The sequence below is a fragment of the Hypanus sabinus genome, chromosome 17 (assembly GCF_030144855.1).
Source record: "Hypanus sabinus isolate sHypSab1 chromosome 17, sHypSab1.hap1, whole genome shotgun sequence".
Lineage (NCBI taxonomy): Eukaryota > Metazoa > Chordata > Chondrichthyes > Myliobatiformes > Dasyatidae > Hypanus > Hypanus sabinus.
The window spans coordinates 85,733,802-85,752,344 of NC_082722.1; the positions used below are offsets into that span (position 1 = coordinate 85,733,802).

The 18,543-nt window shown below is 44.0% G+C and overlaps 2 protein-coding genes across 3 annotated transcripts in view; one reads left to right on the forward strand and one right to left on the reverse strand.

Annotated features, from left to right (window-relative positions):
* Nucleotides 1-18,543, reverse strand: part of tat (tyrosine aminotransferase) — a 164,553-nt gene that overhangs the window by 71,335 nt on the left and 74,675 nt on the right. For both annotated transcript variants that reach the window (XM_059993396.1, XM_059993395.1), the window contains one exon: nucleotides 4,093-4,145. In XM_059993396.1, coding sequence (XP_059849379.1) covers nucleotides 4,093-4,145 — 53 coding nt within the window. The remainder of the gene's footprint in view (nucleotides 1-4,092; nucleotides 4,146-18,543) is intronic.
* Nucleotides 4,044-7,817, forward strand: LOC132407102 (uncharacterized). Its single transcript, XM_059993397.1, has 2 exons — nucleotides 4,044-4,540; nucleotides 6,790-7,817. The coding sequence occupies exons 1-2, from the start codon at nucleotides 4,309-4,311 to the stop codon at nucleotides 7,182-7,184; spliced, it is 627 nt and encodes a 208-aa protein (XP_059849380.1). The 5' UTR covers nucleotides 4,044-4,308; the 3' UTR covers nucleotides 7,185-7,817.

An 18,543-nucleotide genomic window follows, 5' to 3' on the forward strand; every position in this document is an offset into this window, starting at 1 on the left:
CAGAGTATTCTGAAGGGAGAGAGTGAACAGCCAGAAGCCTTGGTACACATTGGTACCAATGCTATAGGTAGAAAAAGGGAGGAGGTCCTGAAGAGAAAATTCAGGGAGTTAGGTAGAAAGCTGAAAGGCAGGACCTCTAGGGTAATAATCTCAGGATTGCTGCCTGTGCCATGTGTTAGCAAGTGCAAGAACAGCATGATCAGGCATATTAATGTGTGGCTGAGAGTCTGGTGTAGGGGGCAGGGATTCAGATTCCTGGATCATTAGGCTTTCTTCTGGGGAAGGTATGACCTGTACAAAAAGGATGTGTTACACCTGAACCCAAAGAGATCCAACATCCTAGTGGGCACATTTAATAGAGCTGTTCGGGAGGGTTTAAACTAATTTGACAAGGGGATGGGAACAAGAGTGATAGGACTGAGGAAGGGGAAAACAGAAATAAATCAAAGATAGCATGCAGCAGAGGTTATAGAAAGAACAGGCAGGAGCTGAGGCTTAATCAAAGGCAGTGGCATGAGTTACAGGGCAATAGAGGCATGGTGCAGTTAAAACAGAAAGCAACAAATACTGGACTGAGAGTGTTGAATTTGAATGCACGCAACATAAGGAATAAAATGGATGATCTTGAAATTCAGCTACAGATTGGCAAATATGACTTTACAGCCATCTCTGAAACTTGGCTAAAGAATGGCTACAAGTGTCCAAGGATATACAGTATATTGGAAAGATAGGTTAGTAGGCAGAGGGGGTAATGTGGCTCTGTGTATAATAAATTAATATAAATCATTGGAAACAGATGACATAAGATTGGAAAGTGCAGAGTCTATGGGTTGAGTTAAGAAATGACAAGGGTAAAAGGACTCTAATGGCAGTTTATACAGGCCTCCAAACAGCAGCCAGGATGTGGATTACAAAGTACAGCAGGCGGTAGAAAAGGTGTGTCAGAAAGACAATGTTGTGATAATCATTATGGATTTTAACATGACAGTGCATTGAGAAAACCAGGTCAGTACTGGATCTCAAGTGAGAGAATTTGTAGAATATCTAAGGGATGGCTTTTTAGAACAGCTTGTTGTTGAGCCCACTAGGAGATCGACTATGCTTGATTGAGTGTTGTGCAATGACCCAGAGGTGATAAGAAAGCTTAAGGTTAAGGAACCCTTAGGAAACAGTGATCACAATATGATCGAGTTCACATTGAAAGTTGAAAGGGAAAAAATAAAATCCAATGTGTTGGTATTTCAGTGGAATAAAGGAAATTATAATGACATGAGAGGGGAACTGGTCGAAGTTGACTGGAAAGAGACATTCGCAGGAAAGACAGCAGAGCAGCAATGGCTGGAGTTTCTGTGAAAAATGAGGGAAGTACAAGACAAATATATTCCAAATAAGTAATAATTTTCAAAGGGAAGAAGGACACTACCGTGGCTGACAAGTGAAGTCAGAGCCAAAGTAAAAGCAAAAGAGAGGGCACACAAGGAAGCTAGAGCTAGTGGGAAGATAGCGGATTGGGGAGCTTTTAAAAACTTGCAGAAGGAAACTAACAATGTCATTTGGAAGGAAAAGATGAATTATGAGAGGAAGCTGGTGACTAATATCAAAGAAGATACTAAAAGCTTTTTTAAGTATATAAAAGGTAAAAGAGAGTCAAGGGTAGATATAGGACCAATAGAAAATGATGCTGGAGACATTGTAATGAGAGACACAGAGATGGCAGAGGAACTGAATGCATATTTTGCACCAGTCTTCACAGTGGAAGATATCTGCAGTATACTGGACATTCAAGAGTGTCAGGGAAGTGAAGTTTGTGCAGTGAAAATTACGACTGAGAAGGTGCTCAGGAAGCTTAATGGTCTGGGGGGTGGATAAATTTCCTGGACCTGATGGAATGCACCCTCGGATTCTGGAGGAAGTAGCTGCTGAGACTGCAGAGGCATTAACCATGATCTTTCAAGAATCGATAAATTCTGGCATTGTACCAGATGACTGGAAATTGCAAATGTTACTCTGCTATTTAAGAAGGGTGGGAGGCAGCCGAAAGGAAACTATAGACCTGTCAGCCTGACATCAGTGGTTGGGAAGTTGTTAGAATCAATTGTTAAGGATAAGATTATGGAGTACCTGGAGACATGTGAAAAAATAGTCCAAAGCCAGCATGGTTTCCTGAAAGGAAAATCCTGCCTGACTAAACTACTGCAATTTTTTGAGGAAATTACAAGCAGGGTAGACAAAGGAGATGCAGTAGAAATGGTGTACTTGGATTTTCAGAAGGCGTTTGTCAAGGTGCCACACATGAGGCTTCATAGCAAGATAAGGGCCCACGGAATTACAGGGAAGTTACTAGCATGGGTGGAGCATTGGCTGGCGGGCAGAAAACAGAAAGTGGGATTAAAGGGATCCTATTTTGGCTGGCTACAAGTTACCAGTGGAGTTCCACAGGGGTCGTTGTTGAGACCACTGCTTTTCACAATATATGTCAATGATTTGGACTATGGTATTAATGGATTTGTGGCTAAATTTGCCAATGATACAAAGATACATGGATGAGTGGGTAGGGTTGAGGATACAGAGATCCTGCAGAGAGACTTAGATAGTTTAGGGGAATGGGCAAAGATGTGGCAAATGAAACACAATGTTGGAAACTGTATAGTCATGCACTTTAGTGGAAGAAATTAACAGGCAGACTATTATTTAGATGGGGAGAGAATTCAAATGCAGAGACGTAAAGGGACTTGGGAGTCCTTGTGCAAGTTACCCTAAAGGTTAACCTCTAGGTTGAGTTGGTTGTGAACGCAACATGGCAAATGCAATGTTGGCATTTATTTCTAGATGTTTCGAATGTAAGAGCAGGGATGTGATGTTGAGACTCTATGAGACCACACTTGGAGTACTGTGTGCAGTTTTGGGTTCCTTACTTTAGAAAGGATATACTGACTTTGGAGAGGCTTCAGAGAAGATTCACAAGAATTATTCCAGGAATGAAAAGGCTACCATATGAGGAACATCTGGCAGTGCATGGGCTGTGTTCCCTGGAGTTCAGAAGAATGAGGAGGTAATCACATAGAAACATTCCGAATGTTAAAAGGCCTGAACAGATTAGATACGGCAAAGTTATTTTCCATGGTAGGAGATTCTAGGATAAGAGGGCATGACTTCAGGATTGAAGGACATCCTTTTAGAACTGAGATGCGGAGAAATTACTTTAGTCAGGAGGTGATAAATCTGTGGAATTTGTTGCCACGAGCAGCTGTGGAGGCCAAGTCATTGGGTGTATTTAAGGCAGAGATAGATAGATTCTCAGATAGATAGATAGGGCATCAAAGGGTATGAGGTGAAAGCAGGGGAGTGGGGATAACGGAAAGAATTGGATCAGCCCATGATTGAATGACAGAGCTGACTCGATGGGCTGAATGGCCTACTTCCGCTCCTATATCTTGTGGTCTTATGGCAGTCCTATGTTGAGTTCAATGCAGACTGGCATCAGCTGCTGCCGCCAATCAATATTGGTCTCTGCCGTTCCTTTGAGATCATCAGATGCATAGAAAGAGGGAGCTTGCTATATGGGCAATAATTTGCTCTCCATATCATTGTGCCCTGGTTCACGTATCTAGGCAGCTAGGATGCAACATCCACGGTTGACCTTGACTGACAGAGGCCCCATATCCTCTTTTAATTAAACTCCCATCTACAAGAGGGAGGGCCTCAAGAAGGCAATATCTATCACTAAAGCCCCTCACCATCTGGGATATGCCCTCTTTGCATTACTTTGAGATACAGGAGCCAGGAGACTAACACAATATTTTAAGGATAGCTTCTTACCCTCCGCCATCAAATTTCCGAACAGTCTATGAACACTACTTTATTATTCGTCTATTGCACTATTCATTTATTTTGTAACATAGTAATTTTTATGTTTTCTCCTGTACTTCTGCTGCAAAACATCAAATTTCATGACATATATCAGAGTTTTTTTAAGAAGCATTCAATTAACAGCACTCTTTATCCAATCACAGCCAGGACAGATTTTCAGCTGGAGGCTGTCTTACATCTGTTGTAGGTACACAATACAATCTTGGATCACATTTTCCTTACCATATCGCCATATATTTCATCTGCTATGATTGGAAGGTAATTTCTTGCAGCAACTGAAATAGGAACAAACAAGCGTCAGACACTGCAGATTTAGGAAATGTACTTGAGAGAACAGAGAAAATCTTTCCTGAATTGTTGTATTACAATTCACGACTGGTTCTCAATCCCAAATTTCACTTCCTCTCCCCATGGCTCCCAAATTCCCATGCCCAATCTATGAGGATTCCAGTCTTCCAATTCACCCTCCATTTCTATTCTCTAGACCCCAAGCTCATCTCCAGTCCTCAACTGGTGCCATCTAGTTCTTGCTCTCTTCTCACTAATGCCATCAGGAAGAAGGTACAGGAGCCTCAGGACTCACACCACCAGGTTCAGGAACAGCTATTACCCTGCAGCCATCAAGCTCTTCAACCAAAGCGGATAACTTCACTCACCACCACACTGAATGGTAGGTACCCCCATCCTATGGACTCACTTTCATCTTCATCCCATGTTCTCAATATTTGTTGCTTATTTATTTATTAATATTATTACATCTTTTTCTTTTCTTTTTGTGCTTGCAGTTTGTTGTTTTGTGCACATTGGTTGTTTGTCCGTTTTGTTGGCTGCAGTCTATCATTGATTCTACTGCATTTCTTGTATGTACTGTGAATGGCTGCAAGAACATGAATCTCAGGGTTGTATATGTTGACATATATGTACTGTAGCGATGTGCTACACACAGTGCTGAAATAATGTCATGCAGTCGGTAAGTCGTTTCGAGACTAGTTTATTCAAACTTCGCGGCGTTGGCATTTAAATCCCTAGCGCCCGCCCTCTCCAGGCAGAAATGACGTCAGAGGTGTATTACTAAAGTCTCCCCCCGCGCGCTGGCTATTTGTGAGCCGATTCGCCACAGTACTTTGATAATAGATTTACTTTGAACTTTCAACTTTGAGCCCACAAGCCTTCTTTTCTTTCTAATACTCTCCACATATGTAGTCATGAAATCGCTAAGGATTATTTCAGTTTTTGTTGTTGCTAAGTGAGCAGCCATCTTCAATCAGACTATCAAGGGAGATAGAGAGAAATTTATCAAAAGCTTAGATTCCTCCATGTACCTCTGACCATAGACAGCCTTTCACAAACACTAACATTTGATTTGTTAGCTAGGGGAACAGAAAGGAGGTTCTGTGGCCGAGAATGTGATTCCCGGAAGGTATGTTGCATCCTGGGTGCCAGGGTCCAGGACATCTCAGATTGAGTCCTGAGGATTCTTAAGTGGGAGGGCGACCAGCCAGAAGTTGTGGTCCATGTAAGTACCAATCACATAGGTAGGAAGAGTGATGAGCTTCTGCAAAGGGAGTTCAGGGAGTTAGGTGCTAAGTTAAAGGCAGGACCTCAAGGGCTGTGATCTCAGGATTGCTACCAGTACCACGTGTTAGTGAGGCCAAAAAATAGTAAGGCTATACACTTTAAGATGTGGCGAAGGAGTTGGAGTTGCAGAGAGGGCATGAGATTTTTGTCTCATTGGGCTATCTTCCAGGAAAGGGAGGACCTGTACAGAAGAGACAGCTTGGGCCTGGACTGGAAAGGGACTAATGTCCTAGCGGGAAGGTTTGCTCGTGCTGCACAGTGGGGTTTAAACTAGAGTAGAAGGAAGATAGGAACCAGAGTGCTAGAATAATTAGAGGAAACATGTTGGTAAGACCTCAGACAAAGTCAAGAATCAAAAGGTTGAGCATAGAGAACCTAGTGTCCTGAACTGCATATATTTCAATCCAGGAAGTATTGGTGCAAAGTCAGATGAACTCAAGTCATGGATAAACATGTGGAATTATGATATTGTAGACATTAGTGAGACTTGGAGTACAGGATTAGCAGCTCAATTTTCTGGGGTTCCCTTGTTTTAGACACAACAGAGCAGAGGGAATTAAAGGAGAATGAGAGACATTACTAGTCAGGGAAAATATCATGGCAGTGCTTGGTCAGGACGGACTGAAGAACTCAACTAGTGAGGCATTATGGGTGGAACTGAAAAATAAGAAAGATATGACCAGGCAACACACATAAAATGCTGGTGGAACACAGCAGACCAGGCAGCATCTATAGGAAGAAGTACAGTCGACGTTTCAGGCTGAGACCTTCGTCAGGACTAACTGAAAGAAGAGATAGTAAGAGATTTGAAAGTGTGAGGGGGAGATCTGAAATGATAGGAAAAGACAGCAGGGAGAAGGATGAAGCTAAGAGCTGGAAAGTTGATCGGCAAAAGGGATACAAGGTTAGAGAAGGGACAGGATCATGGGATGGGAGGCCTAGGGAGAAAGAAAGGGGAAGGGGACCACCAGAGGAAGATGGAGAGCAGGCAAGGAGTGATTTTGAGAGGGACAGAGAGAGAAAAGAGAGAGAGATATAAATAAATACAGGATGGGGGTCAGAAGGGGAGGAGGGGCCATAAAGTTATGACCACATCAATGGAACTACATTACAAGAGATTTAGAGGAACAAATTTGTAAAGAGATCGCAGACTATTGCAGAAAACATAAGGTAGGTAATTTTAATTTTCCACATATTGACTGGGAGTGCTGTACTATAAAAGGACTAGATGGGATAGATTTGTCAAATATGTTCAGGAAATGTTCCTTAATCAGTATGTAGAAGTTCAACTGTGAAACAGTTTAAATTCTTCTCGTTAATGTCTTTTCTTTCCTTTTCAAGGTGGCTGGGGTCCTGTTGAAGTTTATGATCTCCAGCTGCTCTCAAACTGCAGTTCTTCACAGCAGTTCCCCCTCTCAGAACTTGCTCAGTGGCTCAGTGTTTTCAATATCTCCAGCCTACTGGGCCTGAACACCTCCCTCTGCAACTGGATCCTAGACTTCCTGACTGGGAGACCTCAGTCAGTCCGGATCGGGAGCAGCATCTCCAACACCATCACAATGAGCACGGGACCCCCCCCCCAGGGCTGTGTGCTCAGTCCACTGCTGTTCACTCTGCTGACCCACGACTGTGCTGCAACACACAGCTCGAACCACATCATCAGGTTCGCCGATGACACTACCGTGGTGGGTCTCATCAGCAACAATGATGAGTCAGCTTACAGAGAGGAGGTGTAGTGGCTAACGGACTGGTGCAGAGCCAACAACCTGTCTCTGAATGTGAACAAAACAAAAGTGATGGTTATTGACTTCATGAGGACACGGAGCGACCACTCCCCGCTGAACATCAACGGCTCCTCGGTAGAGATCATCAAGAGCACCAAATTTCTTGGTGTTCACCTGGCTGAGAATCTCACCTGGTCCCTCAACACCAGCTCCATAGCAAAGAAAGCCCAGCAGTGTCTCTACTTTCTGCGAAGGCTGAGGGAAGTCCATCTCCCACCCCCCATCTTCATCACATTCTCCAGCGGTTGTATTGAGAGCATCCTGAGCAGCTGCATCACTGCCTAGTTTGGAAATTGCACCATCTCAGATTGCAAGACCCTGCAGTGGATAGTGAGGTCAGCTGAGAAGACCATCGGAGTCTCTCTTCCCGCCATTACGGACATTTACACTACACGCTGCATCTGCAAAGCAAACAGCATTATGAAGGACCCCACGCACCCCTCATACAAACTCTTCTTCCTCCTGCCGTCTGGGAAAAGGCAATGAAGCATTTGGGCTCTCACGACCAGACTATGTAACAGTTTCATCCCCCAAGTTATCAGACTCCTCGATACCCAGACCCTGGACTGACACCTTACTGCCCTATTGTCTTGTTTATTATTTATTGTAATGCCTGCACTGTTTTGTGCACTTTATGCTGTCCTGGGTAGGCCTGTAGTTTAGTGTAGTTGTTTTTTTTTTCTCTCTGTGTTGTTTTTTACATATTTTTTTACATAGTTTTTGTACTGTGTCATGTAACACTATGGTCCCGAAAAAACGTCTTATTTTTACTATGTACTGTACCAGCAGTTATGGTCGAAATGACAATGAAAGTGACTTGACTTGAGTATCCTTGGTGTATGACCCTGCAGCCTGAGAGTCACCCAATTCAAAGAGAGAGAGGAGGGGTAGAAAGGGAGAGAGAGGGGGGAGAGGGACAGAGAGGGGGAGAAAGAGAGAAAGAGGAGGGCTGGGTGGAGAGAGAGGGGTGGGGAGGGTGGAGAGGGGGGAGGGGGAAAGGGGAGAGGAAGAGGGGAGGGGGAGGGAGAGAGAATGGGAGAAGAGAGAGAGAAGGGGACAGAGAGAAATTGGACACTTTTTTTTTGGATGAGCTCTAGATCAATATCTCTGGAAGCTTTGCTAATGCTTGCATGGTGAATGGTGGGAGCTGATGCTTTTGCTGAGGCAGCTGGGGGAATGGGAGGGGGCTTTGGGGTTCTAATGTTTTCCTATAATTCATTCTTTGGGGTTTTTCTTCTGTTTCATGGACGTCTGCAAAGAGTAAAAATTTCAGGTTATATACTGTATACAGTTTCTGATATTAGGTAGAAACATTGAACCACTGAAGTCCCAATGACAGACTGTGTGTTACTCAAACTTCTATTAGGGAATGAGACAGGAGAGGTGACAAAAGTTTGCCTAAGGGAATACTTAGCATCTAATGATCATAATGACATTAGTTTCAAAGTAAATATGGGAAAAGATAGGTCTGGTCTGCGGGTTGAGATTTTAAATTGAAGAAACACCAATTTTGATTGCATCAGAAATGATCTGGCAAGTGTGGATTGGGATGGGCTGTTTTCTGGCAAAGGTGAACTTGGTAAGTGGGAGGCCTTCAAAAGTGACATTTTGAGAATACAAAGCTTGTATATTCCAGTCAAAATAAAAGGTAAAGATAAAAAGTGTAGGGAACCTTGGTTTTCAAGAGATATTGAGGCCCTGGTTTTAAAAAAAGGAGTTACATAGCAGGTATAGGCAGGTAGGAACAAATGAGGTACTTATGGAGTATACAAAGTGCAAGAGAAAGTAAAAGAAACTTAAGAAAGTAATTAGGAGGGCTAAAAGAAGGCAGGAAGTTGCCCTAGCAGACAAGGTGAAGGAGAACCCTATGGGAATCTACAGATATGTTAAGAGCAAAAGGATTGTAAGGAACAAAATTGGTCCTCTGGAAGATCAGAATAGAATCAGAATCAGGTTTATTTTCACCAGCATAGACAATAGGTGCAGAAGTAGACCATTCGGCCCTTCGAGCCTGCACCACCATTCTGAGATCATGGCTGATCATCTACTATCAATACCCGGTTCCTGCCTTGTCCCCATATCCCTTGATTCCCCTATCCATAAGATACCTATCTAGCTTCTTCTTGAAAGCATCCAGAGAATTGGCCTCCACTACCTTCCGAGGCAGTGCATTCCAGACCCTCACAACTCTCTGGGAAAAGAAGTTTTTCCTTAACTCTGTCCTAAATGACCTACCCCTTATTCTCAAACCACGCCCTCTGGTACTGGACTCTCCCAGCATCTGGAACATATTTCCTGCCTCTATCTTGTCCAATCCCTTAATAATCTTATATGTTGCAATCAGATCCCCTCTCAATCTCCTTAATTCCAGCGTGTACAAGCCCAGTCTCTGTAACCTCTCTGCATAAGACAGTCCGGACATCCCAGGAATTAACCTTATGAATCTACGCTGTACTTCCTCTACAGCCAGGATGTCCTTCCTTAACCCTGGAGACCAAAACTGTACACAATACTCCAGGTGTGGTCTCACCAGGGCCCTGTACAAATGCAAAAGGATTTCCTTGCTCTTGTACTCAATTCCCTTTGTAATAAAGGCCAACATTCCATTAGCCTTCTTCACTGCCTGCTGCACTTGCTCATTCACCTTCAGTGACTGATGAACAAGGACTCCTAGATCTCTTTGTATTTCTCCCTTACCTAACTCTGCACCGTTCAGATAATAATCTGCCTTCCTGTTCTTACTCCCAAAGTGGATAACCTCACACTTATTCACATTAAGCGTCATCTGCCAAGTATCTGCCCACTCACCAAGCCCATCCAAGTCACCCTGAATTCTCCTAACATCCTCATCACATGTCACACTGCCACCCAGCTTAGTATCATCAGCAAACTTACTGATGTTATTCTCAATGCCTTCATCTAAATCATTGATGTAAATCGTAAACAGCTGTGGTCCCAATACCGAGCCCTGTGGCATCCCACTAGTCAGCACCTGCCATTCCGAGAAACACCCATTCACCGCTACCCTTTGCTTTCTATCTGCCAACCAGTTGTCTATCCATGTCAATATCTTCCTCCCAATGCCATGAGCTCTGATTTTACCCAACTGTATATTAAAAAAAAGTGAGGTAGTGTCCAAGGGTTCAATGTCCATTTAGAATCAGATAGCAGAGGGGAAGAAGCTGTTCCTGAATTGCTCAGTGTGTGCCTTTGGGTTTCTGTTCCTCCTCCCTAATGGTAACAGTGAGAAAAGGGCATGCCCTGGGTGCTGGAGGTCCTTAACAATGGATGCTGTCTTTCTGAGACACTGCTCCTTGAAGATGTCCTGGGTACTTTGTGGGCTAGTACCCAAGATGGATCTGACTAGATTTACAACCCTCTGCAGCTTCTTTTAGTCTTGAGCAGTAGTCCCCACCCCCCACATACCAGACAATGATGCTGCCTGTCAGAATGCTCTCCACGGTACATCTATAGAAGTTTTTAAGTGTATTTGTTGACATGCTAAATCTCTTCAAACTCCTAATGAAGTATAGCTGCTGTCTTGCTTTCTTTATAACTACATCGATATGTTGGGCCCAGGTTAGATCCTCAGAAACCTTGACATCCAGGAACTTGAAACTGCTCACTCTCTCCACTTCTGATCCCTCTGAGGATTGGTATGGGTTCCTTCGTCTTACCCTTCCAGAAGTCCACAATCAGTTCTTTCGTCTTACTGACGTTGAGTGCCAGGTTGTTGCTGCAGCACCACTCCACTAGTTGGCATATCTCACTCCTGTACACCCTCTTGTCACCACCTGAGATCCTACCAACAATGGTTGTATTGTCAGCAAATTTATAGATCTTATTTGAGCTATGCCTAGCCACACAGTCCTATGTATATAGAGAGTAGAGCAGTGGGTTAAGCACGAACCCCTGAGGTGCACCAGTGTTGATCATCAGTGAGGAGGATATGTTATCACCAATCCGCACAGATTGTGGTCTTCTGGTTAGGAAGTTGAGGATCTAATTACAGAGGGAGATACAGAAGCCCAGGTTCTATAACCTCTCAATCAGGATTGTGGGAATTATAGTTTTAAATGCTGAGCTATGGTCAAAGAACAGCATCCTGACATAGATGTTTGTGTTGTCCAGGTGGTCTAATGCCATGTGAAGAGCCATTGAGATCGTGTCTGCCATTGACCTATTGTGATGATGGGCAAATTGCAATGGGTCCAGGACCTTGCTGAGGCAGGAGTTCAGTCTAGTCATGACCAACCTCTCAAAGCATTTCATCTCTGTCGATGTGTGTGCTACCAGCTCATTAAGGCAGCTCATATTATTATTCTTAGGCTCTGGTATAATTGTTGCTTTTTTGAAGCAAGTGGGAACTTCTGCTCATAGCAGTGAGAGGTTGAAAATGTTTTTGAATACTCCTGCTATTTGGTTGGCACGGGTTTTCAGAGCCTTACCAGGTATTCCATTGGGACCTTCTGCCTTGCAAAGGTTCACTCTCTTTAAGAAAGCCTAACATTGGCCTGAGAGACAGTCAAACAGTCATCAGGTGCAGCAGGGATCTTCACAGCTGTAGTTGTGTTCTCCCTTTCAAGAGGGCATAGAAGGCTTTGAGTTCAACTGGTAGTGAAGCATCACTGCCATTCATGCTTTTGGTTTTCACTTCATAGGAAGTAATGTCTTGCAGACACTGCCAGAGTGCATCCACTGTCGTCTCCAACTTCGTTCTGTGCCCTTGAAATAGCCCTCCACAAATCATATCTGGTTTTCTGGTATGGGCCTGGGTCATCAGACTTGAATGCCACAGATCTAGCCTTCAGTAGATAACATACCTCCTGGTTCATCCATGGCTTTTGGTCTGGGAATATACAGTAAGACTTTGTAGGCACACTCTTATCCACACAGGTTTTAATGGTCGGTAACAACTACAGCATACACATCCAGGTTTGAAGATGAATCCTGAATACAGTCCAGTCCATCAATTCAAAGCTGTCCCATAGGTGCTCCTGTGCTTCCCTTGTCCATACTTCTTGGTTCTCACTGTTGGTGCTGCAGTCTTCAGTCTCTGCCTATACTCAGGGAGTAGAAGTACAGCCAGGTGATCAGACTTCCCAAAGTGAGGGCGTGGAATAGCATGGTCGGCATTCTTCATGGAGGTGTAGCAATGGTCCAGTATGTTAGTTCCTCTGGTATTGCAAGTGATCTGTTGATAGTAATTGCTTAGTGGATTTTTCAGACTGGCCTGGTTAAAATTTCCCAAAAAGATCTCCCAGAGCTGGAATATCTAGCAGTTAAGTGCCGTCCTTTTTACCTACCAAGGGAGTTCTCCGGGGTCATTTTGATAGCATTATACATTCCACCTCAGGCCAATGTCAATCAGGCTTTAGATGATCTCAGCAATGGGATCAACATGCATGAAACAGTGCACCCTAACACCTTCTAGACATAAATCAGGAAATTATAGGCAGATGAGGCTGACATCAGTTGCAGGAAAGCTATGGAAGGTATTATAAGGGACTGGATATAAGTATTTGGATAGACATAGACTGATTAAGGACAGTTAGCATGGTTTCGTGCATGGTAGGTCATGTCTGATCAATCTTATGGAGTTTTTCGAAGATGTTACCAGGAAAATGGATGAACATTGTAAGCAAGGTAATGGATGTTGTTTACATGGGCTTTAGCAAGTCATTTGACAAGGTCCCACATGAGAGGTTGGTCAAGAAGGATCAGTCTCTTGGCATTCAAGATGAAGTAGTAAATTGGATTAGATGTTGGCTTTGTGGGAGAAGCCAGAGAGTGGTGGTAGATGGTTGCCACTGACTGGAGGCCCATGACTAGCGGAGTGCTACAGAGATCGGTGCTAGGTCCATTGTTGTTTGTCATCTATATGAACTGTCTGGTTGATAATGTGATTAACTGGATCAGCAAGTATGCAGATGACACAAAGAAAGGGAGTGTAGTGGACAGCAAGGAAGGCTATCATGATTTGCAGTGGGATATGGCTCAACTGCAAAAATAACAGATGGAATTTAATGCAGACAAGTGTGAGATGTCAAACTTCAGTAGGACCAACCAGGGTAGGTTTTACACAGTGAACAGTATGACACTGAGGAGTGTGGTAGAACAAAGCCATCAGGGAATATAGGTACATAATTCATTGAAAGTGACATCACAGAGAGATAGGATTGTAAAGAAAGCTTTCGGCACATAGGCCTTCATAAATCAAATTACTGACTACAGAAGACGGATGATATGTTGCAGTAGTACGAGACTTTGGTAAGACCTGATTTGAAGTATTGTGTGTAGTTTTGGTCACCTTCCTATAGGAAAATGTAATTAAAGTTGAAAGATTACAGAAAAAAATTATAATGATGTTGTTGGGTCTGGAGGAGCTGAAATATAAAGAAAATTGAATAGGTTGTTCTTGATTCCTTAGAATGTAGAATGGGCGAAGCTTAGGAGAACGGCGACTCCTTTGCTTGCACCTTCGGAAACAGCTCTTTGATACCTCTTTTTTTCCTTTTCAAGGTTCTTTTGAAGACCCTGACTTAGAGTTACACGCTGACTTTGGTTCTTTGCAGAAAGAGGACCCTCTCTCTGGGCCTCACGACCAACTGCTTTTCGACACGCCAAGGATGCAGCCTGGAAGACTAGTGTGCCTTCACAGTGTCAAATTTTCGTGGCTCTGGAAGTGGGAGGATTCAAGGCTGGTGCAGCCGCTGCCTGATATGTTGTGTGAGATGGAAGATTGTCAGCAGTGAGCAGGCTGCTGGCTATGTGCCCAGCAACCTGAGTTCTTCGGGAACAGTACTTAGAAAAGTAACACAACAGACTTTTAACACCATGAATCAGCAAGTTATTTTGTTGTGTCTCCCCTCTCTCTGTGAAACAGGGACACCTCTTTTTCCCTTGTGGGAGAGGGAGAGGGAGACACACACATTGTGATATGTCGAATTACCAGGTAAATGAGTCGTCTTTGAGGTACTGCAAGACTGTATCTTTATTGATGCTTTGCTGCATGCTTGAGTGCTCGTTGGAGGGGTGCTGATGCTTTTTTCGCTGGTGGGGGAGAGGGGGATTGTTGCTTTGCTGCTGCTTATGCATGGGAAGGGGAGCTAGAGGGGGCTTTGAAGTTCTAACATTTAACTGTCATTCATCCTTTGGGGCACTCCTCCGTTTTTGTGGATGTTTGCGAAGAACTTCAGATGTCTATTGTTCAAAGATTCATTTAATGTCAGAGAAATGTATACAACATACATCCTGAAATGCTTTTTCTTTGCAACCATCTACGAAAACAGAGGAGTACCCCAAAGAATGAATGACAGTCAAATGTTAGAACCCCAAAGTCCCCTCCAACTCCTCCCTCCCGCGTGTAAGTGGCAGCAAGCAACAATCTCCCCTCCCCCCACCGGCAAAAATAAAGTGCACCCGCTACCAGCACTCAAACATGAGCAAAGCAATAGAAAAAGACACAGACTTGCAGTTACCCCAAAGACTACAATGTTCACCTGATAATTTGACATGCTGCAGGCTCTCTCTCTCCTAATAAGGGAGAAAGAGGTGACTCCATTCCATTTTCCAGCAAGCGGGGAGACATAACAAACAACTTGCTGGATTGCAATGTTAAAAGTCCGTTGCGTCACTTTTTCCGAGCTCTGTGCCTGGAGATCACAAGGATCCCGGGTCCTCAGGCACACAGCAGATGTTCCGACTCCCCCAACAACATGGATCTCCTGTGACAACACCGACCCTTGATTTTCCCGTCTCTGTTACTCGAGGTCCTAGGTTTCTGAAACCGTGCCGAAATCTTAGGCTGAGACTTTGGCATGCCAAATAGCAGCTGATTGTGGAACCCCGAGAGCGGGTCCCATTCCTGCAAAGAACAGTAGTTAGCATGTAACTCCAGGTGAGGGTCTTCAAAAGAACCCTGAAAAGGAAAAATAGAGATATTAAAGATGGAAATAGGACTGTTTTCGAAGATGCAAGCAAAGGAGTTGCCGTGGGGTGCCATAACTACATAGCTCTGCCTCCTCTTATGAAAAGTTTAAGGGGAACATGAAGGGAAGCTCCTTCACTCAGAAGGGCATAAGAGTGTGGAACAAATTGCCAGCACAAGTGGTGCACGCGAGCTTGATTTCACCATCTAAGCAAAGTTTGGATAGGTACATAGATGGCAGGGGTACAGAGGGCTATGTTCACAGAAAAGGTTAACAGGTTAGGCAGTTTAATTTGTTTAAGTATAGACTAGATGGGCTGAAGGGCCTTCTCTGCGATGGATTTTTCCATGATTCTATGATATGAAATCACACTAATTCTACAGCATAGGGGGTGACTGATTAGCTAACAATTGAGCTGTTCAATACTTTGCAACAGTATCCTCAAAGAAAACAGACATTGTAGTTGGAGAACTCAGAGAGAAAAGAGAAGTTCTCGTGCAGATCTGTATAGGAAAATAGGAGCTACACAGTGCCTCAGTGACCTTAAAAAGTGAGTAAATCCCCAGGGCTGGAAGAGATTACCTGACACTCTTCAAACTCTGACTGAGATTTTTAAATCTTCACTGGCCATATGTGAGTTACCAGACCACTGGAAGACATCAAATGTGGCCCCTTACCAAGAAGGGCTGCTGAAAGAAAACCCTGGCAATTACAGAACTGTCAGTCAATAATCAGTACTAGGGAAGTTATTGGAAAACAGTCTGAGAGACAAGATTAATGATCATATGGGGAGGAAGGGTCTGACTAGAAATAGCCAGCGCGGTTTTGTGAAAGGTAGTTCTTGTTGAACATCAACTCATATCAACTCTAAATGCGTATTGTTTATGTAAAGGGGGTTTCTTCTTTTTTCTTTTTTACTTTTGGGAAAGGGCTTCTTTGTTTTGTTAAAAGCAGGAATGTTTCTTTGTTGCGAGAGAGTGCTGGAAGCTTGTTTGGGTTAAAATTTACTGATAACGAGAATTGTATTCTGTAAACCAAATGGGGATTAATGTTCTTTCTTCTGAGTCTGTAAGCTTTTGTTGACGGTCTTTTGGGAAGATCGGCGTGAGGAGGTTGAGAGAGAGGACGCAATGCTGTAAGCTGGGTGAGGAACGGACCCCAAGCGGGGATCCAAGGCCAGGAGGTACTCCGAGGAGGGGGGATGAAGCTAGATGTGCTTGGTTGACCACTCGGAGGGTCCTGAGCTGCGAGTCGAGGAGTTTGGAGGGGATCGAATGGTGGCCAGAAGACTTCATTAATTGAGCTCCAACGGTTGTGCATGAAGTGGTTAGGACTTTGATAAGTTTGGCGCCTTTTCTTTAGTTTTTCTCTTCATATATACTGTATCGTTATTAATCACTTAGTTATAGTAACCTTTATAAATTGTACTCATTTAATCGCTTATGGTGTACTGTCTGTTTTTGGGCGAGGCAGGGACATCACACAGCATCCACACCAGCTGATTACCCAGTTTGGCGGGGCCGAAGGCTGCTCCCCCTAGACGGGAACGAGCTGAGCGAGTCTGAGGTGACCCAGGGGGTTACATTTATGAAAGGTGGCCTTCTCACCGCTGAGTCACGTGGCTGTTAGCAGAATTAGTTAAGAAGCCAAGTCTGCATATGAGCCCCAGTGAGAGGGTTACATATTGATTTATGAAGGCCAATGTGCCAAAAGCTTTCTTTACAACCCTATCTACCTGTGGTGCCACTTTCTATGAATTATGAACCCGTATTCCCAGATCCCTTTGTTTGACACTTTTCAGTGCCCTACTGTTCAATGTGTAAGGCCTACCCTAGCTGGTCCTACTGAAATGCAAAATCTCACATATGTCTACATTAAATTCCAGCTGTCATTTTTCAGCCCGTATCAAATGCCTTGCTAAAATCCATATATATCTACATCTCTACCTTCATTACTGTGCTTATTCACATCCTCAAAAAATTCATTCAGGCTCGTAAGGCACAACCTCCCTTTCACAAAGCCATGCTGACTATTCCTAATCATATTATGCCTCACCAAATGTGCATAAATCCTGCCCCTCAAGATCTTCTCCATCAACTTACCCAACCACTGAAGTAAGACTCACTGGCCTATAATTTCCTGGGATATCTCTACTCTGTTTCTTGAATAAGGGAACAACATCTGCAACCCTCCAGTCCTCCGGAACCTCTCCCACCCCCATTGATGATGCAAAGATCATTGCCAGAGGCTCAGCAATCTCCTTCCTCGCTTCCCACAGTAGCCTGGGGTACATCCTGTCTGATCCCAGTGACTTACTCAACTTGATGCTTTCCAAAAGCTGCAGCACATCCTCTTTCTTATTATCTATATTCTCAAGCTTTTCAGTGCACTGACAACCCTACAATCGCCAAGATCCTTTTCCGTAGTAGTAGCACTACAGTCGAGGAAAAGTGCGTAGAGGGGATAGAGCACACAACCCTGGGGGCACCTGTGTTGAGAACCAGAGGTGAGGGAGCCCATCCTTACCATGTGTCAGCAATCCAATAGGAAGCCTAGGATCCAGCAGCACAGGTGGGGTGTAGGATGAGGTCTCTGAGATTCCTGTCATCTGGAGGGAATTATGTTGTTGAATGCTGAACTATAGTCCAGGAAGAGCATTCTAACATATGCATTCCTCTTCTCCAGGTGAGTGAGGACGGCATGTAGTGCTGTGGCTATGGCGCCATGGGTAGACTGGTTCTATCAGTAGGCGAATTGTAAGGGGGTCCAATGTAAGTTGTAGCATGCTTGCAGATGTAATCTTTAACCAACCTCTCAAAGCATTTGCTTATAATTGAGGTGAGAGCGACAGGGCGACAATCGTTCAGGCATGCTATCTTGGTTTTCTTAGGTACAGGGACAATGGTAGACAATTTGAAACAGGAGGACATTACACACTGGGAGACAGAGTGATTAAAAATGTCTGTAAACACACCAGCCAGCTGTTCAGTACAGACTTTACAGACATGCCCTGGGATGCTGCTTGGCCCTGCTGCCTTGCAGTTGTTGACACGTTGAAATGTTCTCTGTACCTCATCCTCAGAGATGACCAAGATGTAGGTCTCGTCAGTGACTCTCTTCAGGGGTTCAGACTTACCAACCTCGAATCAAGCATAGAAAACATTTAGCTTGTTCAGGAATGAGGCAGCAATGTTGGCTGTGTGGCTGCATTTCCTCTTGAAGTCCACGATGGAGTGCAGTCTTTGCCATATGATGCGTGTGTCGCAGAGATGTGACTGGGTTTTGTCCCTATGTTAACATTTTGCCACCTTGATGGCTCTACATAAATCATTGTGGCATCTCTCTGTTGGTCTCTAGAAGTGAAGGCTTTATCCCTTGCA

Excerpts from the sequence above, each read along its gene's own strand:
- LOC132407102 (XM_059993397.1), top strand. The coding sequence starts at position 4,309 with ATGAGGATTCCAGTCTTCCAATTCACCCTCCATTTCTATTCTCTAGAC. Across the intron at positions 4,541-6,789 it reads ACTCACCACCACACTGAATG|GTGGCTGGGGTCCTGTTGAA; the intron begins GTAGGTACCCCC and ends TTCCTTTTCAAG.